Source organism: Arachis hypogaea, chromosome 18, assembly GCF_003086295.3.
Source record: "Arachis hypogaea cultivar Tifrunner chromosome 18, arahy.Tifrunner.gnm2.J5K5, whole genome shotgun sequence".
Classification (NCBI taxonomy): Eukaryota; Viridiplantae; Streptophyta; class Magnoliopsida; order Fabales; family Fabaceae; genus Arachis; species Arachis hypogaea.
The window spans coordinates 16059151-16078086 of record NC_092053.1 but is presented as its reverse complement, the minus strand read 5'-3'; the positions used below and the strand labels follow the sequence as shown (position 1 = coordinate 16078086).

General features: G+C 32.4%; 3 protein-coding genes and 1 non-coding gene across 4 annotated transcripts; 3 read left to right on the top strand and 1 right to left on the bottom strand.

Moving 5' to 3' along the window:
• The first annotated feature begins 3724 nt into the window (after positions 1-3724).
• On the top strand, positions 3725-5285 carry LOC140181256 (uncharacterized). The gene is made up of 2 exons (XM_072224783.1): positions 3725-3837; positions 4559-5285. The coding sequence occupies exons 1-2, from the start codon at positions 3725-3727 to the stop codon at positions 5283-5285; spliced, it is 840 nt and encodes a 279-aa protein (XP_072080884.1).
• A 2147-nt stretch (positions 5286-7432) lies between these two features.
• On the top strand, positions 7433-8122 carry LOC140181255 (uncharacterized). Its single transcript, XM_072224782.1, has one exon. The coding sequence runs from the start codon at positions 7433-7435 to the stop codon at positions 8120-8122; it is 690 nt and encodes a 229-aa protein (XP_072080883.1).
• Positions 8123-11690: 3568 nt separating this feature from the next.
• LOC112772677 (21.7 kDa class VI heat shock protein) lies at positions 11691-13297 on the top strand. Its single transcript, XM_025817646.2, has 2 exons — positions 11691-12095; positions 12772-13297. The coding sequence occupies exons 1-2, from the start codon at positions 11786-11788 to the stop codon at positions 13050-13052; spliced, it is 591 nt and encodes a 196-aa protein (XP_025673431.1). The 5' UTR covers positions 11691-11785; the 3' UTR covers positions 13053-13297.
• A 752-nt stretch (positions 13298-14049) lies between these two features.
• TRNAA-AGC (transfer RNA alanine (anticodon AGC)) lies at positions 14050-14122 on the bottom strand. Its single transcript has one exon. It is a non-coding gene; the product is annotated as a tRNA-Ala (tRNA).
• Positions 14123-18936: the final 4814 nt, after the last annotated feature.

Genomic DNA, 18936 nt, shown 5'->3' with positions numbered 1-18936 from the left:
TATCTGAATCCCACTTTAACAACTCTGCAACAGACAACAATCCTCCCGACTCCAACGCCTCTAATAAAAACTCCAAGACAACATTATCATCGGATACCCTATCATCAACATCAAGCACCTAGACAGGCTCAGAAGACCAAGAAATAGGAAACCTCTCCTCTAAAAACTCATTCAAATAGAATGGAAACTCATCTTCAACACTCCTAACTTTGACGAACATAGTCTTAAAGTCTTTATACGAAGATTTATACAGAGAAAAAATAGAACGACGAGGATGGCTACTAAAATTCACCCACAAACCATGCCTAACCCCCTTGGTCTGAAACAAAGAAAAGAAAACCCTTAGAGAGGGAGGTTGTTCCAGAATATGCATCAAGATTTCAAAAGCACGAACAAAACCCCTGGAGTTAGGATGTAACTGAGAGGGAGCACAATTCAGCTAGAACAAAACACCACACTCAAAATCTGTAAATGAAAACCGGACACCCAACTCAGTCAGCAAACAAGAATAAAAATAAAAGTAACACCAACCTTTAACCCTCTCACACACACGATCATTTTCCTCACAGGGTAAAATCTCTATCCTGATGTTATGCCCTTCGCTAACCCATACATTAGACCCCAAAAACCTTCACAGACACAAGATCAATAAACCTATAAACACAACATTTAACCTGCTCACTAACCCAGCTACAAGGATCGTCCTCTGTAACAGTAACCTTAACCTTTTCCATAACTTTAGAGCAAGCAAAACAAAAAACATAAAGAAAAGAGGGGGACCAGAATCCTTCAAAACGTACCTTTGCTACTCATTTCTTTTTCCTCTGTAGAAGATGCAAAGTGAAAAAACCAACAATACAACTGGGGGAATTACCTAAGACAACTCAAGTAATAAAAACATGGGGAACAGAAACGGTTTCTAGCTCTAAAATAAAACCGTATCAATCCTAGCCATCCAAATATCACAGTAAAACCCAACGTCCAGGATGTCACCGAAAACTGAACCGCGATTTCACATCAATCATTTCACCCAGCGCAGGAAACGAAACGGCAATTAAATGCGCAACTTTCTCTTTCCCAAGAAAACCAAGGCAAGTTCGGGGGGAAGTAGCATCTCCGACAACATATCCATGACCGAGGTACACGGAGAAATTAAAAGCTCGCCTTTGTTTTCTTACAAACAAAAGGCAAACTTGGGGGCTATGGTACGTAACGTATACCTCGGCCAACGAACGCATATCTCGGCACAAAATCAAATAATAACAACCAACACAATCCGGACGAGCTATGCAAAGCTCGGAACCTCAACTGACAAAGCTAACGTTATCAATAGCGATAACCTCGGCAAAAACGGAGAATCCCTAAACAAGCTCCAACCGAACAATCCAAAATGCCTATATGAACATACAAACAAAATTGGAGCAAGACAGGTCACAGAACTCACTCTAATTTATTTTCCTCATTTCCTCATAACTCATATTCTTACTTGAGTGTCAGAGTGCTTTTTGCAGGTGCTCCCGCCGTGGTGTTTCAGTTTAGCCTTCTTCCGCCTAAACTCGGTCAACAGCAGAAAATGTCACCAGACCTCGGCTGCATATGCACGGAATAATAATAATAATAATAATATGAGAAGGATTAGTTTTTTCTTTGTTAGTATATTTGGACTTAAAATTCGATATTCTATAGAAAACAGAGGCAAGGGCCTGAAATGTGGAATGTGAGATAGACTCTCTTTCTCTTTGGGCGATGTGCTTTGAGATAAAGTGAACAGCCAATAATTAATTGGTAACAGGCCCAAATCATCTGCTTCCGATGTTGGAATATTTTGTTCATAGAAACTTACAACGGTCCATGCAATCATCCTAACATCAATAAACATTTCTTTTTAGAACATAAGGAGAGTGAGTTCTCTCATGAGGAGAGCTTTTTAGAACATAAGGTTCTAGTCGAGCCCGTACCTGAGTATCATCCATTCCAACAAAATCAACCTACAACAAAAAACTTGTTAGAGCAACTATAGTTTCACCCACATATAACACTGAATCAGCAAGTATTACATTCCATCACTCACACAATCAGCTTATTTATACACCACACATATAATACACAGCACAAAAGCATGGCAACCTTTGGTTTGGCGCCAATAGAAGGAAAAGTGATTGCAATCAACCAGAGAATAGAAGAGGAATACAAAGCTAACGGCATCAACTTGGTGGGCAAGATAATATCGGAGAAAGAACTAAGTTTCAAGGTGATAAGGAATGCTATTATGGGGATATGGGAAAATCCACAAGGTGTTGCTTTTTCGGAGGTAGGAAGGAACAAGGTCCTTATCAGCTTCAAAGATCAGAGAAAAGGGTTTCAAATATTGAAGGGAGGACTATGGAGCATAAGAGGGCAGCTAGTTAACTTGCAAATGTGGAACCAGAGGGAGTCCATACATGAGGTAAACCATGATAGAATGGAGTTATGGATGCAGATACATGGGTTCCCACAGGCATATCTCAACAATAACACTGCAAGAATCATTGGAGACAAGATATGAATAACAATGGAAACAGAGGATCCAAGAAGCAACAATATGTTGGAGAGATCATTTCTCATGGTGAAAGTAGCTTTGGATATAACAAGGCCACTACCAACTGGGTTCTGGCTGGCCAGAGAGGACTTGCCAAATACTTGGATTGAATTTAAGTATGAAAGAATTCAAGATAGCTACTGTTTGAAGTGTGGCTTACTGGGACATGGGAGGAAGGACTGCCAGAGGCCTCAAGCTATGGCAAGCTGGGATCCAAGTAAACCAAGATATTCAGCTGGCCTTGGAGTTAACAAGGCAAAACCGCTCATGTACAAGGAGGCATGGAGAACTGGGGAAGAAACTTTAGACAGCAAAGAGGGAAAAGATGAGGCGCGTGCAATCAACCAAGTTGAAGAGGAAGGTGAGGATCTACAGTTCTCAGCTGAGAATGGCACTGGAGGAATGGGAAGCATTGGGAAACGAAGAGGGAAGGAGGGTGCAAGCGAAAATCAAGGAGAGGGAGTAGCACAGAGCCATAGAGCAGAGGAGCAAGTAGGAGAAGGTTCGAAAAATCAGCAACTGGAAGGATTTGTGTCAGAGAAAGAATATTTGGAGCAGTTAGGAGAATTGGGAAGATATTTTCTGAAGTTAGGTAACTTAAAAACAAACTTGCAAGAGGCTAAGGAAAAAAAGTTAAATAGAGAGGCTGGAAATAATTGGGCCAACATGCCCATTCAATCAAAAAATACAACCTGCATGGAAGTTGAGCAAAGCCCACTAAAAGAAAACAGTGATGGATTACACATGGTGAAGGACAATCTAAGGGAAGGAGAAGCCCAGAATACACAGAGACAGCAGAAACAAAAAGCAAAAATAGGCCCTACTATAATGCAGTTGTTGAAGGAGAAATGGGGAAGATGGGCTACAATTAAAGATAAGGAGTTAGTAGAAAACACGGGAGAAACAGAAAATAATAAGAAGAATGAAAAGGTAGGGAAAGAAAAGTAAATCTGGGAATTCATAGATAAGAGGGATGCAGAATGGAAGGACAAGAAATTGATGTAAAAAATAATGCAATGCAGTGGCAATGGAAATTTTTATTATATGGAACTGCCAAGTGAAGATGAAGGGGAAGGAATTAAGCCTGATGGTGGAACTGACTTAATGGATACAGCGGGAAATTGGGAGGTAGAATTAGCATAGAGTATGGGAATGCAACTGAGCTTGAAGAGGAAGAGGGAGATCATGAAGCCAAAGGCAACAGCAGAGAGCATGCAAGATGAAGAATATGAGGCAGAAGTAGCTGCAAGGAAGAAAAGGTACCTGAACATACAAAACATGGCTGAGGAGGCGGGCCTTAGCATGCCCCACTTGCAATCATGAGTTGCATAAGTTGGAACTGTCGCGGGTTAGCGGCGCCTGCGACAGTGGCGGAGGTGCAGAACCTCTGCAAGCAGTATAAGCCGAGTATTATCTTTTTGATGGAGACTAAAGCCAGTGAAAAACTGTTGATAGAATTAGGAGAAAAATCCATTATGATAAAGCTTTTTGTGTAGAATCCCGGGGTTTGTCCGGTGATTTATGTTTATTTTGGAATGATAATATCAGTAGTAATGTTTATGCATGGTGTCTTAATTATATTAAAGCTACTATTAAATATAAGAATGGAGATGAATGGGAGTGTAATTTTGTTTATGAGCATCCAGATCCAAAGAGAAGGAAAGATTTATGGAAAGAATTATCCATAGAGAATGTAAATCTTAATAAACTGAGAATGTTAATAGGGGATTTCAATGAAATTTTAAATTAAGAAGAGAAAAGAGGCATGCATCCCAAACCAAGAAATCAGATTTTGGTGTTTAGAGATTTTGTGGATACTAATGCACTTATGAATTTTGAGTTGAAGGGTATGAGATTTACATGGTTTAGTAATCCTAGGAATGGATTTATTACTAGGGAAAGAATTGACAGGACCCTATCCACGTGGGAATGGAGGAGAATGTATCCAAATGCTGTGTTAACAACTATACCTTCTATTAGCTCGGATTATACTCCTCTAATTTTGAGGTTTGAACCAAAGGTCAAGATTAGAAAAGAATTTAAATATGAGGCATATTGGGAGGATCATGATGAGTGTGAAAATGTTATCAGAAGGGGATGGGGTAGGGAAGGCAGATCAGAAGATGAGAACTGGAACAAATTAATTAAGAGAATGGAAGGAAGCAAGAGGGAATTAAGAAAGTGGAGTAAAGTGATATTTAAGAGAGCAGATCATGAGATCGAAAGGATGAAAGCAAGACTACAAGAGATTATGAGCTCAGATTTGGCAGAGGAAAGACAAGAAGAAATTAAGGAATTAAAGAGAAGAACCACCTTTCTATGGAAGCAGGAAAAAAAATTCTGGGGACAAAGAGTCCGGATCAAGTGGCTGAGGATGGGAGACAAAAATACAACTTTTTTTCATGCGTCTACAGTTCAAAGGAGGGACAAAAATAGGATTGAAATATTGAAAAATGCAAACGGGGAATGGATAAGTGAAGAAGATGAGGTGAGGAAGATGGCTGAAGAGTATTTTGAAAGCTTGTTCAAAGCCATTAAAGATCTCAGAATGGAGGATTGCATTGGTAAAATTCCAAAACGAGTAACACAAGAGATGAATAATAGTCTCATTGAAGATATTACTGATAAGGAGATTAAAGATGCAGCTTTTAGCTTAGGCAGCCTTAAAGCTCGAGGCCCTGATGGACTTAACAGCCTGTTTTTCTAAAAACACTAGGAGATTATAGGAAAGGAAGTTACCGCAGTAGTAAAGAACTTTTTTAAGGAAGGAACACTAAATGAACAAATTTGTGAAACTACTATTGTCCTGATCCCGAAGGTAAAGTAGCCAGAAACTCTTAATCAGTTGAGGCCGATAAGCTGCTGTAATTTCGTGTACAAAATTATATCAAAAGTCATGGTGATGAGGCTGAGAAAAATATTGGACAAGATTGTATCCCCAACTCAAAGTGCTTTTGTGGGTGGGAGGTTGATACAAGATAATATTGTCATAGTGCAAGAGGTGTTCCATAGTTTGAGTAGAAAAGGGAATGGGGGATCAAAGAATTTGGCCATTAAAGTGGATATGAATAAAGCGTATGATAGGTTGGAGTGGGATTTTATTGAAGCCACCCTGAAGGCGTTTGGTTTTGATGTTATGTGGGTAAAGTGGGCTATGGAATGTGACGAGTAACATACAGAATTAAAATCAATGGAAATTTATCAAGATAGATTCGACCTCAGAGGGGTCTAAGACAAGGGGATCCCTTTTTTCCATATTTGTATATCATTGCAGCCGAGGTTTTCACAATACTTATGGAGGAGGCTCTGAAAGATAAAAGAATATCAGGCATTAAAATAGCTCACTCAGCACCTACACTGACCCATCTCCTTTTTGCGGATGACTGTATCATTTTCTCAGAAGCAAATGAGGATGAAATATACCAACTGATTTCAATCCTCAACTCCTTTATGAAGGCTTCAGGACAAAGGATAAATTTGGAAAAATTTGGCATAATCTTTGGGAACCAAATATCTATTCAGAAAAGAGTGAATATAGAGGAGATTCTGAATATGGCTTCTTGAGAAAATCCTGGAAAGTACTTGGGGCTTACAGCTCAATGGGGAAGGTCCAAGAACAGAACCTTAGCATGGATAGAAGACAGGGTCATGGAGAAATTGGGAGGATGGAAAGAAAAGCTGTTAAATCAAGCGGGCAAAGAAGTACTAATTAAAGCAGTGATACAAGCCATCCCATCATATGCTATGAGTATTGTTAGGTTTCCTAAAGGCTTTTGTCAAAAATTGAGTAACAGAGTGGCTCGATTTTGGTGGGCTTCAAACGGAAAGGATAGGGAAATTTATTGGAAGAGTTGGAATAACATAAGCTTAAGCAAAAAAGAGAGAGGCTTGGGTTTCAAGGACTTATACATTCAAAATTTAGCTTTCCTAGCTAAACAAGCATGGAGGATGGTAGAGAGTCCAAATGCCATCTGGGTAAAAGTACTTAAAGCTGTGTACTTCCCGAATGGTAATTTTTGGGACGCAAAAAATACAAGGAACTCCTCTTGAGCATGGAAAAGCTTGGTACAAGGAAATGATTTTTTGAAAAGGAATGGAAGATGGATAGTGGGAGACGAGACTAAAGTGAGAATTTGGGAGGACAATTGGATTTTGTAAACGAATAAAATACAAGAATGTAGAAGGTCTGAGTTTGAATATGTAAAAGATTTGTTAAAGGAGGGGGAATGATGGGATTTAAGTAAGCTCACTACCTGTTTCAGGCAAGAAGATATAGGAAAAATTATGAAAATCCCAGTAAGTATTATAGATAGAGAAGACAGATTTATCTGGCCTCATACTTTTGAAGGCAGGTATTCTATTAGGTCAGGGTACAAGGTGGCGAGAAAAGAGATTTTAGCGGCTGGTGTAGGAAGCCCTTCGACAAGTGACGATATTAAGAACTTATGGAAAGAATTATGGGGATGTCAAGTCCCACAAAAAATCAAGATGTTCTTATGGAAAGCTGCCCATAACATAGTGCCAGTGTATGCTAATTTGTATAAGAAAAAAGTTACTAACAGCCCTATGTGTCCCATTTGTTTGCAGGAACCAGAGACAACAGAGCATGCCATGCTATTGTGTCCATGGATTAGAGCAGCATGGTTTGGATTCCAGGTTCAATGTAGCCCAACACCACAGACAGTTACAAGTTTCGGCGCATGGATGCTTAAACAAATAGGAAGAATTAGAGAAGAGAGGAGAGAAAGTCAAGATAGGCTCATCAGCAAACTAGCTTTCCTAATATGGGAAATATGGAAATCAAGGAATCAGGCAGTTCACTAACATGTTAGCATCAATCCAAAGACTACTATAATGAGAGCCATACTAATGGAACAAGACTTCATAGATAAGAAAAAGCAGCAAAGAGTAGAGCCACAGACAATTAAAAGGGACAGGACTAGGAGGATTACCTGGAAACCACCACCATTGAATTGGGTCAAGATTAATGTTGATGCAGCATATAACAAGAGCACTGGAAGTGGAGCAATATCAGCAGCAGTTAGAGATCACAGGGAAAAATTGATTACCGATTCTGCAGTAAGGATCAAGGCTAGTTCAGCACTGGCAGCAGAGGCAATGGCAGTTATGAATGCTCTGATAATATCAAAAAACATGCAAATGGAAAGAGTAATCATTGAGACTGATTCACTTACTTTGACACAAGCCGTCAAGTCCAAAGGTAATATAGGTGAAATACAACCTATACTTCAAGATATTAATTTGCTGATGGAGAATTCCGACAAATGTGGTATGACGTGGGTACCCAGAGAAGGTAATGTTTTAGCTCACTCCATAGCTAATTTGGCTGCAGCAAATAATCTAGGATCTCGATGGTGCTTGGAACCGCCAGAGACAGTCAAGATGATTTTGAACAGAGAGGTAATAAGAGTAAGTCCAACGATTAAAGAGCAGAGCACACGCATATATGCAAGCAATTTGGAAACAGAAGTTAATAGAAAAGGTGAGAGCAAAAGTGGAAACCAAGGTCTAGTTGGGAGATAAAGGAACAACAACCAAAATTTACAGCGGAGCCAAATCAGAGCTGATGACTATGGCACGGTCAACGGGAGTATCTATCGGCAGCATCAGGTAGACAATGATCAAGAGGGCTCTCTAAGAAGTGTAGCAGAGATTGAAGTCACCCCAGTATATCAGTTTAGAGAGAAGTCACGAACTTCAAGCCATGGCCAAGATGGAGTTGTAGCTAGTGGTGATGAAGGAAACACGGTGAGGAGTCCCAATGACGACGGAGGATAGCCAGGCAACAACACAAAGAGCAAGTCGACTCGGTAACGATGAGGTGTAAGAGCAGCATCTTCTTTGCATAGAGAAGACAACAATGCAGTGTTGAGTTTTGGGAGTGTCATCCATGAAAATGGAACGCAGCTGCAGCAAGCAATTGTGGGGAACAAGAATTTCAATACCGGGTCGGGTTGGGTTTTGGGGTGTTTGGTCTGGGCCTTTTTTAGGCACTAGACAATGACAAAAAAAAAAGATAAATATTTCTTTTTCTAATACTAAAAATACTAATTATTTTTTCATTTTTTTGTGACTATTTTACTTTTTTATTATCCCCTCCTCAAAAAAAAAAAAAAAAAAACTTTATCATAAAAAACGTTGTATCACACCAATGACATCTGTCTCCTTTCTCCTTGTATAGAAGTGTTGGAGTTAAACATAATAAAAAATTTTTAAATATACGGATACATTAGTATTTCAGTAATTTTTAACTATTAATTTTAATTTTATTTATTATAATTAAGATTAATGATTAAAAATTATTGAAATATCGCTATACCGTACATTTAAAAATTTTTCAAACATAATGTATTTCACTGCAGAAACTTTCTTGGTTTCGTCCACTCAAAAAATAAAAGTTAGTAGAATAAAAATAAAAAACAAAACTTGTATATGTTATTTTTAATTTCAATACATTTACAATAAACTTCCTACCATAAAATACTTATCAAACACACTCCAAAGTGACCTCCAATTCCATTGGCTTGGAATTCTAATGTCCATGAAGTAGATACCGAACATCCCTTATTCCCTTTCCCATATATGATGAGATGCTTCCTAATGCTAAAATGTTATAAATAATAAACAATAATGCCCTAAGGCTTCATCAGTTATCTCCCTTCTCTAGCACTCAAATAGCTCAATGCCCTTCATTCTTACCAAATAAAGTTATTATATTATATATTAGAAATATGCTCTTTTAGATTGACAATAATATGCATCAAAGATAATGGACATCCATTACCACTGGCTAGGCTTGCCATGATTCCTTTCACACCAGCTTTTTCTATTATGGTGAGGCAAATCATCAAGAATCTTCATCAAGTTAATGGATTTTAGGGTCAATGAAAAGAATAATGACAATTACACAATTACTTTGTTTTTGTTTCAAAGGATGGTTCAAATAAACGTCAAATTTCTCATGAGAAGAGTGAAAAAATGAATCACTATATTTCAATAGTTTCATTTTGTGGAATTGAAATATTGAAAAGGAAACCATTGATTTTCCATGTCCTGCTGGCATGTGACAAATTAAACAATGGTATATAAATCAGCTGAAAATATATATTGTCAGATTAAAAGAAATATTTAATTATTTTGTTAGTTTTATAGTTTGATCAAATTTATAATTAAATTTTTATAATTTTTTTAATTAAATTTTTATACTTATTTTAATTTTGTAATTAGATCACGATCAATGTAAAAATATTAGAGTTAGCGAAATATCTTTTTATAAATTAAAGATACTTACAATAAAAATATAATTAAATCTTTGATCATATATTTTTTAAAAGAAATATTCTGTTAATTTTAATATTTTTATATAAAAATATTTAAATATAAAATTACAAATAATTTAATAATCTAATTAAAAAATATATAAATTTAATTATAAATTTAATAAAATTATAACAACTAATAAAATAATTAAACTTAAAAAAAAAACAAGAAGTAACTTTTTGTCGGTGCTCAATAGTATGTGCAAACAGTAATCTTCAACTAGAATTTCTATATATTCAATAGAAAATAAACTTAAATATTTCTTGGACTTATTATATCAAAGCCTGCCCTTCTTAATGAATCCATTGATTGGCAAAAACTCTTGCTAAAATATGATTTAAAGTTATTATTAGTAAAATTTTTTAAATTTTTTAATATATGTATAATATATATTAAAAAATTTAAATTTGTCATTCTTTTAGGTATTTATTATCAGCTAGACCTTTATAGTTAAAACTTTAAAACGAGGATTCAATTCTTTATAATCATCTCATGTAAATGTAGCACATCTTCACTTTTGAAAGGAAAAGTATAAGTAAATAATTTTTAATCAGTTAATTTTAAATAATTATAATTAATAATTAATAATTTTACATTTTTAAAAAATAAAATTTAAATAATTATTAATTAATAATAATTAAGTATAATTTAAAAATATTTATTGACTTATTGTTAGGTAGATCTTTATTAATTATTTAGCAAAATTATTTTTAAAAAATATTGATATATTTAAACTAAAAGTTTCAGTAATATTCTTAGAGAATCAACAACGAATCAGCCAATTTTAGCCAATATACTAAAAAAATTCATTCATTCAAAATGTTTTTGAAATTATTATTATTTTACTTTTTTTTTCTCAACACCATAATTTTACTCATTAACACCACCGTCAATCGACTACTGTTGCTCTAAATCCTAAATTATATATTTTAAATTAATTTTACTTTGTTAGAATTTTAAATATTCTTTTACTTAAATTTTAAATTTTTTAATGTTTAATTTTAAGTGATAAATGTTGGCTACAATAATGTTTATTATGGAATCTTGATTTTCAAGAATTTCTCAAATTACACAAATGTTAAGATTCAATATTTACTTTTCCTTGCATTTGCTTTATATTTTGAACACTACATAACTTTCTATGTTTTTCACTAACAATAGTGATCCTTAACATTTTACTAAAAATTAAATGTGTTTAGAATTTAGTTAAGCTTTTTCATCTCATTCAAAATTGCAATCCACTTTTTCAAACGTTGCAACTTTTTGTTTGGTTGTTTTCCTAATTAATCCCAACTAATGTCTATTTTGACCCTAAAACCCTAATTCTGCTTTCAATTTCATCATGAGATTTTGGCAAAGGCAACGCCAAATTCAAGCACATACTAAGTTCTGATTGGTCAGCAAGTAAGTACATAAATAACTAGTATAAAAAAATTTGACTATAATTGTAGTAGTAATAACTAAATAACTAACTATAATATACATAATAATCAAGCCATAACTTTTTCATAACTAAGGATTCTCCAATTCTGCTACAGAATCCATCTTTTGTCAAAAGATATTGACTTGATTAGTATCCTTTTCCATTTTTTCCATATCTTCAATGGTGCTATACAACCAAATTGCAATTTCTCTTTAGAAAGGAAGAAAGATCTAGAAAAAAAAAGAAGAAAAAGAAAAATATTCTCTTTTTTAGCTTTACAGCCCTCCAAATATGCCAAAGGAATTTGTTCCTTTTTTTTTAAATTATTTTAATTAGATAGCTTGATTGACACTATAAGAGAAGAAAATGCCACAAAAACCTCTCTCTTCATCAAAGAGCTTCCTCATAGCTCATTATTCTTTTTTTTTTTCTTTTTCTTTTCAATGGCTAGTTCCAAGAGGCAAATTGAGGTTCAAACAGAAGATCAAACACCACATAAATGGTGCAAATCATTGGGAGAAGAGGTTTTCAAAAGATTCTTCAGCCAGGCTAATCCAACAGTGCATAAGGTTTTTGGTGATGGATCATTATTCAGTCCTATGTTGTTTGGGAAATTCTTTGATCCTTCTGATGCATTTCCTCTTTGGGAGTTTGAGTCAGATGTGTTGTTGTCTCATCTTAGGAGCAACAATCAAACCTCTGTTGATTGGTCTGAGACAGATGATGGATACATAGTAAAGGCTGAAATACCAGGTAACACAAAAGAATCATGCCCTCTTTGAGTTTACTTAAAATTTAAAAATAATTCGGTTGATGATTGTTAGAGATATAACCATTTATGTTGCTTCTTCCTATCAGCTTAAACTTTCGAGATGAGTGTTTTATGACATGGTATCAAAACTCTATGTCCGAAAAGTCTAGAATTAGATCCTTTATAAATCCTAAAAATGAAAAAATAGCATAAGACAAATAAAAAAAAGAAAAGAAAAGGCCTATGGAAAAATCAAGCAAACCAAAAAAAAAGCTCTTGCTTGGCTTAAGCTTTTGGGATGAGCGGATTCATGACAATGACGATCTAAAGAGTTTGATTACTTTTCAAATTGAACATGTGTGGAACATAGTATGAAACGGAACCTAAAACCTTATGAAACAGCTCCATCATGTAAATGAATTGAACTTAGAGGGTGAATACCGAGTTTCAACATATTATGTAAAATCAGATTAAGTTAAATTTCATCATATCACTTAATCTTAGAGGAGATTAGCATATACTTTCACAAATAGAGATGTGTTACACAATATTGTCTAATATCAGGGGAGATTAATAATTTACAAGAACAAGAACAATGGTTTATGAATGATAAGGCCTAGTTTAGTTATTACTACTTTATTAAGAATTTCTGTGACACAAGTGATTTCTGAAAAACAGGAGCAGGGAAAAGTAACAACATTCAAGTGCATGTTGATAATGGAAAAGTTGTGGAGATTAGTGGACCATGGAAGCAAAGAGAATCATCATCAAAGTCGTCATCATCATCATCATCACATGACTGGAGGTGTGGCCATTGGTGGGATCATGGATTTGTAAGAAGGCTTGAGATTCCAGATGATGCTGATTTCAAGAACATTGAAGCTCACTTATACAATGACGTTTTCTTAGAGATACAAATCCCAAAGACCAAAAGGGGTACCATTGCTGATGTGGCCTAAAACCAAAGTTTCAATGCTACTAGAGTTTGTTTACAATCCTAGTAGTAACAACTTTTTATGCAAAATTGATACTTACATTTTGACATTTAACAAACTTGTTATTATAACTCTCATACTTCAATCTAATGTTACTATATCAGCAAGCTTATTCTAATGATGTAAAATATAAAAATATACACAGAAGGAAGGGAATAAAGATAAAATTGTAGTGTATATAAGATGCACTACTTTATATCTTCTGAAAATGTTGCTGCTGTTCATATTACTTTGCTCTGATGGGAGAGTAATCTCAATAAAACAATTTAGAAGATAATAATATATTGTATAATGTATATGAAGCCATGACCAATCTCCAATTTTCAGAAGAACAAGAAGCAAATTTATATTCAACATACATTCATGTCTGAATCAAGAGGTTGTTGAAAATAGTTATTGTTAGGTGAGACTCATGACATTTGCTTACTAAACCGTAATTTTTATATTATTACATTATATTCGAGTAAATTGATTTAAAAAATGTTACAAGAAGCAGAGTGCATGCATGGAAGATTATTATCAAAACAATAATACTTGTATATTAATAAGACATTAATTTTATGTGTCTAATATCATGTAATGGTGAAAAAAGGAAGAGGGTGTGGCATAAATAATGGACTTGCATAGTAGCATAGCCACTCCCACCAGAGTCAAAAGGAAAATGAACATTCAACAGCCTTATTAATATTATGAATGATAAGAGCCGAATAAACAGGTTAATTATAGGATTCATGAAGCAACAATGATAGTATCTGTTGTAGACGCAAATTTCACCCCAAAGAAGTGAGTGGCATTAATTAAATGTTTGTTTCGTTTGGCACATTAAATTTGTAATCACCATTTGTAGAATTGTAGACTTGTCACTCATGACTGAGACTACTCAACTGTCTAAAGGTGACTAAGTAAGTAACAAAGAGGAAGGTGAAAAAACAATAACACCATTAGAATTAGAAAATAGAAATGGAGATGCGGGGTATCGATCCCCGTACCTCACGCATGCTAAGCGAGCGCTCTACCATCTGAGCTACATCCCCGCTTTGATTATTGCTACCTATACGTTTTTAGATCAATTTAATTTTACTTAAACTTTTTTTCCCCAAAAGTTTTGAAGGCCAAAAAGAAGCGAACAAAAAACCAGACACTAAACCACAGACTAATTCTCATACATGACATTTGGAGCATCCACTAATCTGCTACACCTGTTCCCAGGCCTGCAATAGTGCAACCAAATTTATGTACTTTGTTACCATATTTAATTAGCCTAACTCACTTTTGTCTCACTCTACATTGGGTAGGTTTAAATAAGTAGTTAGGCTAAACCAACTTTTTTTTTATATAATAAAGTCAACAAGTCACAAACAAGAAATGAAGAAAATAATTAATGCTATATATGGAAAATTTTTAGCCTAAGGCCATTGTATATTATGGATCCAAATGATAAATTACAATGTCAATATGGAAAGTTTTATTAGGTGGATGAGCAAAGGTATACTCAATATACTTACCAAACCATAGCCTTGCAGTTATTATTCCTTACACCTAACTAAAGATATTGGTAATTTGGTAGTATTGTTTTGAGAATTAAACCTCTCTAGTCTCTATATATTTCATAAACTTAAGCAACAAGAACAGATCAGCATTGCTTAATTAACAATCTAGCAAAGCAAATTACTCATGTTGCTACTAGCTTATTACTACATTATTTTTCAGTTAAAAATAGATACACTACAACACTTTCTTGCTAGTAATATTATATATATATATATAATATTACATCTTTCATTTTTATTATTAAAAGTAACGGATAAGAAATTAGGAAAAAAATTGTTAATTAGTGGAAGAAAAAAAGAAGTCAATTAGTGTCGACTCAAGCAAAATAAATATAAGAAAAAAGTATTAATTAGCTTCTTAATATTTTTGTTAAAACTCGAATCATTCTCTAGAAGATTGATTGGCCTATTTCGAAAGCATAAGAGCTAAAACGTGCATAACAAAATGTTACAAGGATAAAATACAAATTATAGTTATACTATAAGCCTTGCTTGAATTACTCATTAAATTTCGTAGAATTGTATCTTCCTAACTATTGCGAAACTAATATGGCGTGTAATCAATATCAGTGTCTTATTTTCTGTACATACAAGAATTTCTTGAACAATAGTTGCCACGCAATAAATAAAATGTAACACATATATACGTACTTTGATTGTGCAATTCATAGGCCTAGCTAATGGAATATGATTTATAATCTTAATTATTTTATCCCATTAAAACTTTTGCCGACACTAGCTAGATAGACCAAAGGGCAAGATCCGAACATCCAGATAGAGGAAGATTGTGACACAAAAAAGAGAACCTTTGATCTTTATTCTTCTTAACATATACATGGAAAATGATGTGCACTACAATATTATTGTTATTCAAAAATGCTATGCACATGTAAAAATTAATTATCACATAATTTTGTATAAATATAAATATTTTTTAAAGTTAATTATTTATTTGATATTCGAAAGATTTGGTCGTTGATAAAAAAGTTCTTGAAAATTATTATTGATAAAATAATTCTTAAATAATTTAAAAATACGACAAAAAAATTTAATAAATATACTTTTGTAAGTAATAAAAGAACTTTTATATTTAACAAACAGTTTATCAAATAAATCTAAATTTTTGTGGTAACATTTGAATAAATATTTAAAAAATACACAAGAATTTGGAATAAAATTTAATCTTTAAATTTTTTTAGTTTTCAAAAAAATATGATCATTCACAATATATATTTTTTTAATTTACTTGACAAAAAATATCAAATTTTAAAGTTGAAAAGATTTTATTTTTCTAATAATAATTTTAAATTTTTTTATTAAAATTTACTTTCTAAAATTATTTTTTAAATATATATTTAATATTTAGTTCTTTATACAAACGACTAATTTAATAGTTAACTTTTTTTATATATATACTTAATTTGTTTGATTACTATTAATGTAAGTAATTTTAATTCAGCACGCACAGGACAAAATGTTTTTATTATTTTAATTTGTGCCATATGGAATTATGGAGGACTATAAGTCAATTCCATGAAGGCATGAAGCATTATTTGAAGAATAAGGGAGAGAGAGAAAGAAAGAAAAAGAAAGGGTAAGGGTCATAGGAAAAGGACAAGGAATGAAGCTGAGTACCAACAAGAACTGAATGGAACCACCACCAACTACTACCTTATTGATCATGATGCCATGCTAAATTGGCTAATTGCTAATGCTATTATTATGTGCATGCTTTATTTCACTTTTTGATTTTCCATTATTGTGCTAAAGTTGGCAATTGGCATATAGAAAAGTTGGGTTTGTTAAAAATATTTCTGGGGGAACCTGATGAAAGAGAAAATTATATTCTTAACTCACATCTGACGCAACAGAATATTTTAATTACTAAGTAATTGTTTTTAGATTTCCATGCAGTTTGGCAAAGTTTTGGAATCGGAAACACATGATGAGAACTGAAGTATAACAATTCTTTTTTTTTTTTTTAAATAATAATCTTGAACTTTAGTTTTGAGTGAGAAAAAAATGGTATTAAATGAGTTACAATAACTGAGAAAATTGTTTAGTTAAATTAGCAAGTAAATATTATTTTTCAATATCAGCTAATTTTTTAAATTTTAAACTTTTAATTCTATACCTTGAATCCTAAATTTTATATCCTATAAAAGAATACAAAAATAATAATAAAACCTTGTTCCACTAAGTGGGGTCGACATATTCTATAAAAAGAATAAAAAACAAAAAATAATTTTATGTAAAATATTGATTAATATTAACTAACAAAAAATTAATTTTTTATACATATTCATAATCTTTGTAAAATATTTGATATTTGAACATTATTATTAGAACATCTAATATAAAAAAATACCCATAATTAAAAAAAAAAGAAAAAACAAATGTTATGGAATTAGGGCAAATTGTGTTGGATCCTGGTACTTCAACAGTGTGAGGAACTTATTTTTTATAATTATTTATTGCTATGTTTATAGTTAAAGAACATTAAAGTGGCCTTGTTTTATTTATTCTGTACAATGTATGTCACCATAGCAATGGGAAATGTTCTGTTGTTCCTGCAGATTTGGGCGGGGGAAACAATTAATTTTTGGATCGAACTACTGTATGTGTCATTTTACCTAAGAAAATGGCTCCTAGCCCCCCTTTAATGGGTACAAAGATATGTGACTAGATATAATAATAATAATAAGGCCATGTTTTCAACATATTTAATGTCTTATTTATTCTCAAATAATAGCAATAATCTTATTGCACTAATTAACCACTGTTCATTTTCAATAACTTTTACTTGTTTTATTGATATACAACTTTTTTGTTTTTTTTTTTCTTTTCTTTTCTTTTTCGGTATGAACTTCATATTAATAGCACTTTATATTATGTATCATTATTATCTTTCTAGCTAAAATTACACTCAAAATAACTAATTTGAATTAATCTAATAGTTAGTTTATTAATCTATTTAAATAAGTGTTGAAAATTCGAATTCTTTCTTATACATATAGTAATTTATTGACTAATAGCAAATTCTTAAATAAAATTCGAATCTGCGATAAATTAGTCATTGATAAAAAATACTATAAAAAAACAAAAAATTACATCTCAAATAAATATTGAAATAACTCTAGAACATAACTTAGCTATTTTTGTAAAATAAGTAAATAGAAAAACATTAGATGATGAATATTTTTTATTAATATTAGTTAATATTTTGCATTAATATTTTATTTTTATATTATTAAAATTTAAAATTTAAGATTTAAAATTTAATATAAAATATTATTATTGGTCAAATAATAATAAAAAATAATAAATTTTGTTGGTGGTATAAAATTGTTCGATAAATAATTATTACATCAAACCATGTAAAAGATAAAAAGACAATGTAGGGAAGCACCTTGGCCTTTGGTGATATATATTCATTCCATTTCCACAGATATAAATTAAAGGTTCATTTCTTATTATCGAAGCATATAATAACAATAGTCAATAATGCACCAAACCATCATTTTCACATTATTTTCGTCGCCCCATGTCTATTACATAGTCAATTCCATCAATAAATAGGTTACATGGCTTAGCTCAATTTATCCCTCCTTAGGGTTGGTTTGAAACGCACCTAGAGCTCGCTTTTGAGTAAGCTTTATTTATGACTAACTAAAAAAAATATACATTATAAACTAAATTCACTATATTTACTGTTAGTTAGTGTTGCAAGTGTGAGTAGTGTTGAAGTTAGTCTCATATCAAAAAAAATAGAGAAGAGTGAGGAGTTTATAAGATAAGAGATCCATTAACTTGATTTATATCATTCAATGCTCACCTTTTTTTCAATATAAATATTTAAAAATATAAACCATGTCATATCTAATCCAATAGAAAAAACAAATGAGTTAATTTGTTTGTGTTTGTCATTGTTTGTAAAATATATGTTTAATATGTATATTTTATAAACATTTATAACTACTATATTTTTATTTATTTATATATATTTTTTAATGTATGTTTGGTTATTATAAAAATAAGGTAAGAATATAAATAAATTTCATGAACATTTTTTTTATAGAGTTTATGCATAAAAAGTTCAATTACATTTTTACTTTTCAATAATAACCAACACACCCTTATAAACTATATAAAACACTAAAATAAAAAGATTTTACAAGCTCATAAAATAGATAGAAAATGTGTTATGTGTTTTTGACTCACAAAAAAAAAAAAAAATTTGTAATACTATAAAGTATCAAGGCACCCCATATAACTCTTAACTAGACTCATACAATTAC

Coding starts and splice junctions, on each gene's coding strand:
- LOC140181256 (XM_072224783.1), top strand. CDS start 3,725: ATGGGAATGCAACTGAGCTTGAAGAGGAAGAGGGAGATCATGAAGCCA. Junction 3,838..4,558: donor GTAGCTGCAAGGAAGAAAAG/GTACCTGAACAT, acceptor ACCTTCTATTAG/CTCGGATTATACTCCTCTAA.
- LOC140181255 (XM_072224782.1), top strand. CDS start 7,433: ATGAGAGCCATACTAATGGAACAAGACTTCATAGATAAGAAAAAGCAG.
- LOC112772677 (XM_025817646.2), top strand. CDS start 11,786: ATGGCTAGTTCCAAGAGGCAAATTGAGGTTCAAACAGAAGATCAAACA. Junction 12,096..12,771: donor AGTAAAGGCTGAAATACCAG/GTAACACAAAAG, acceptor TCTGAAAAACAG/GAGCAGGGAAAAGTAACAAC.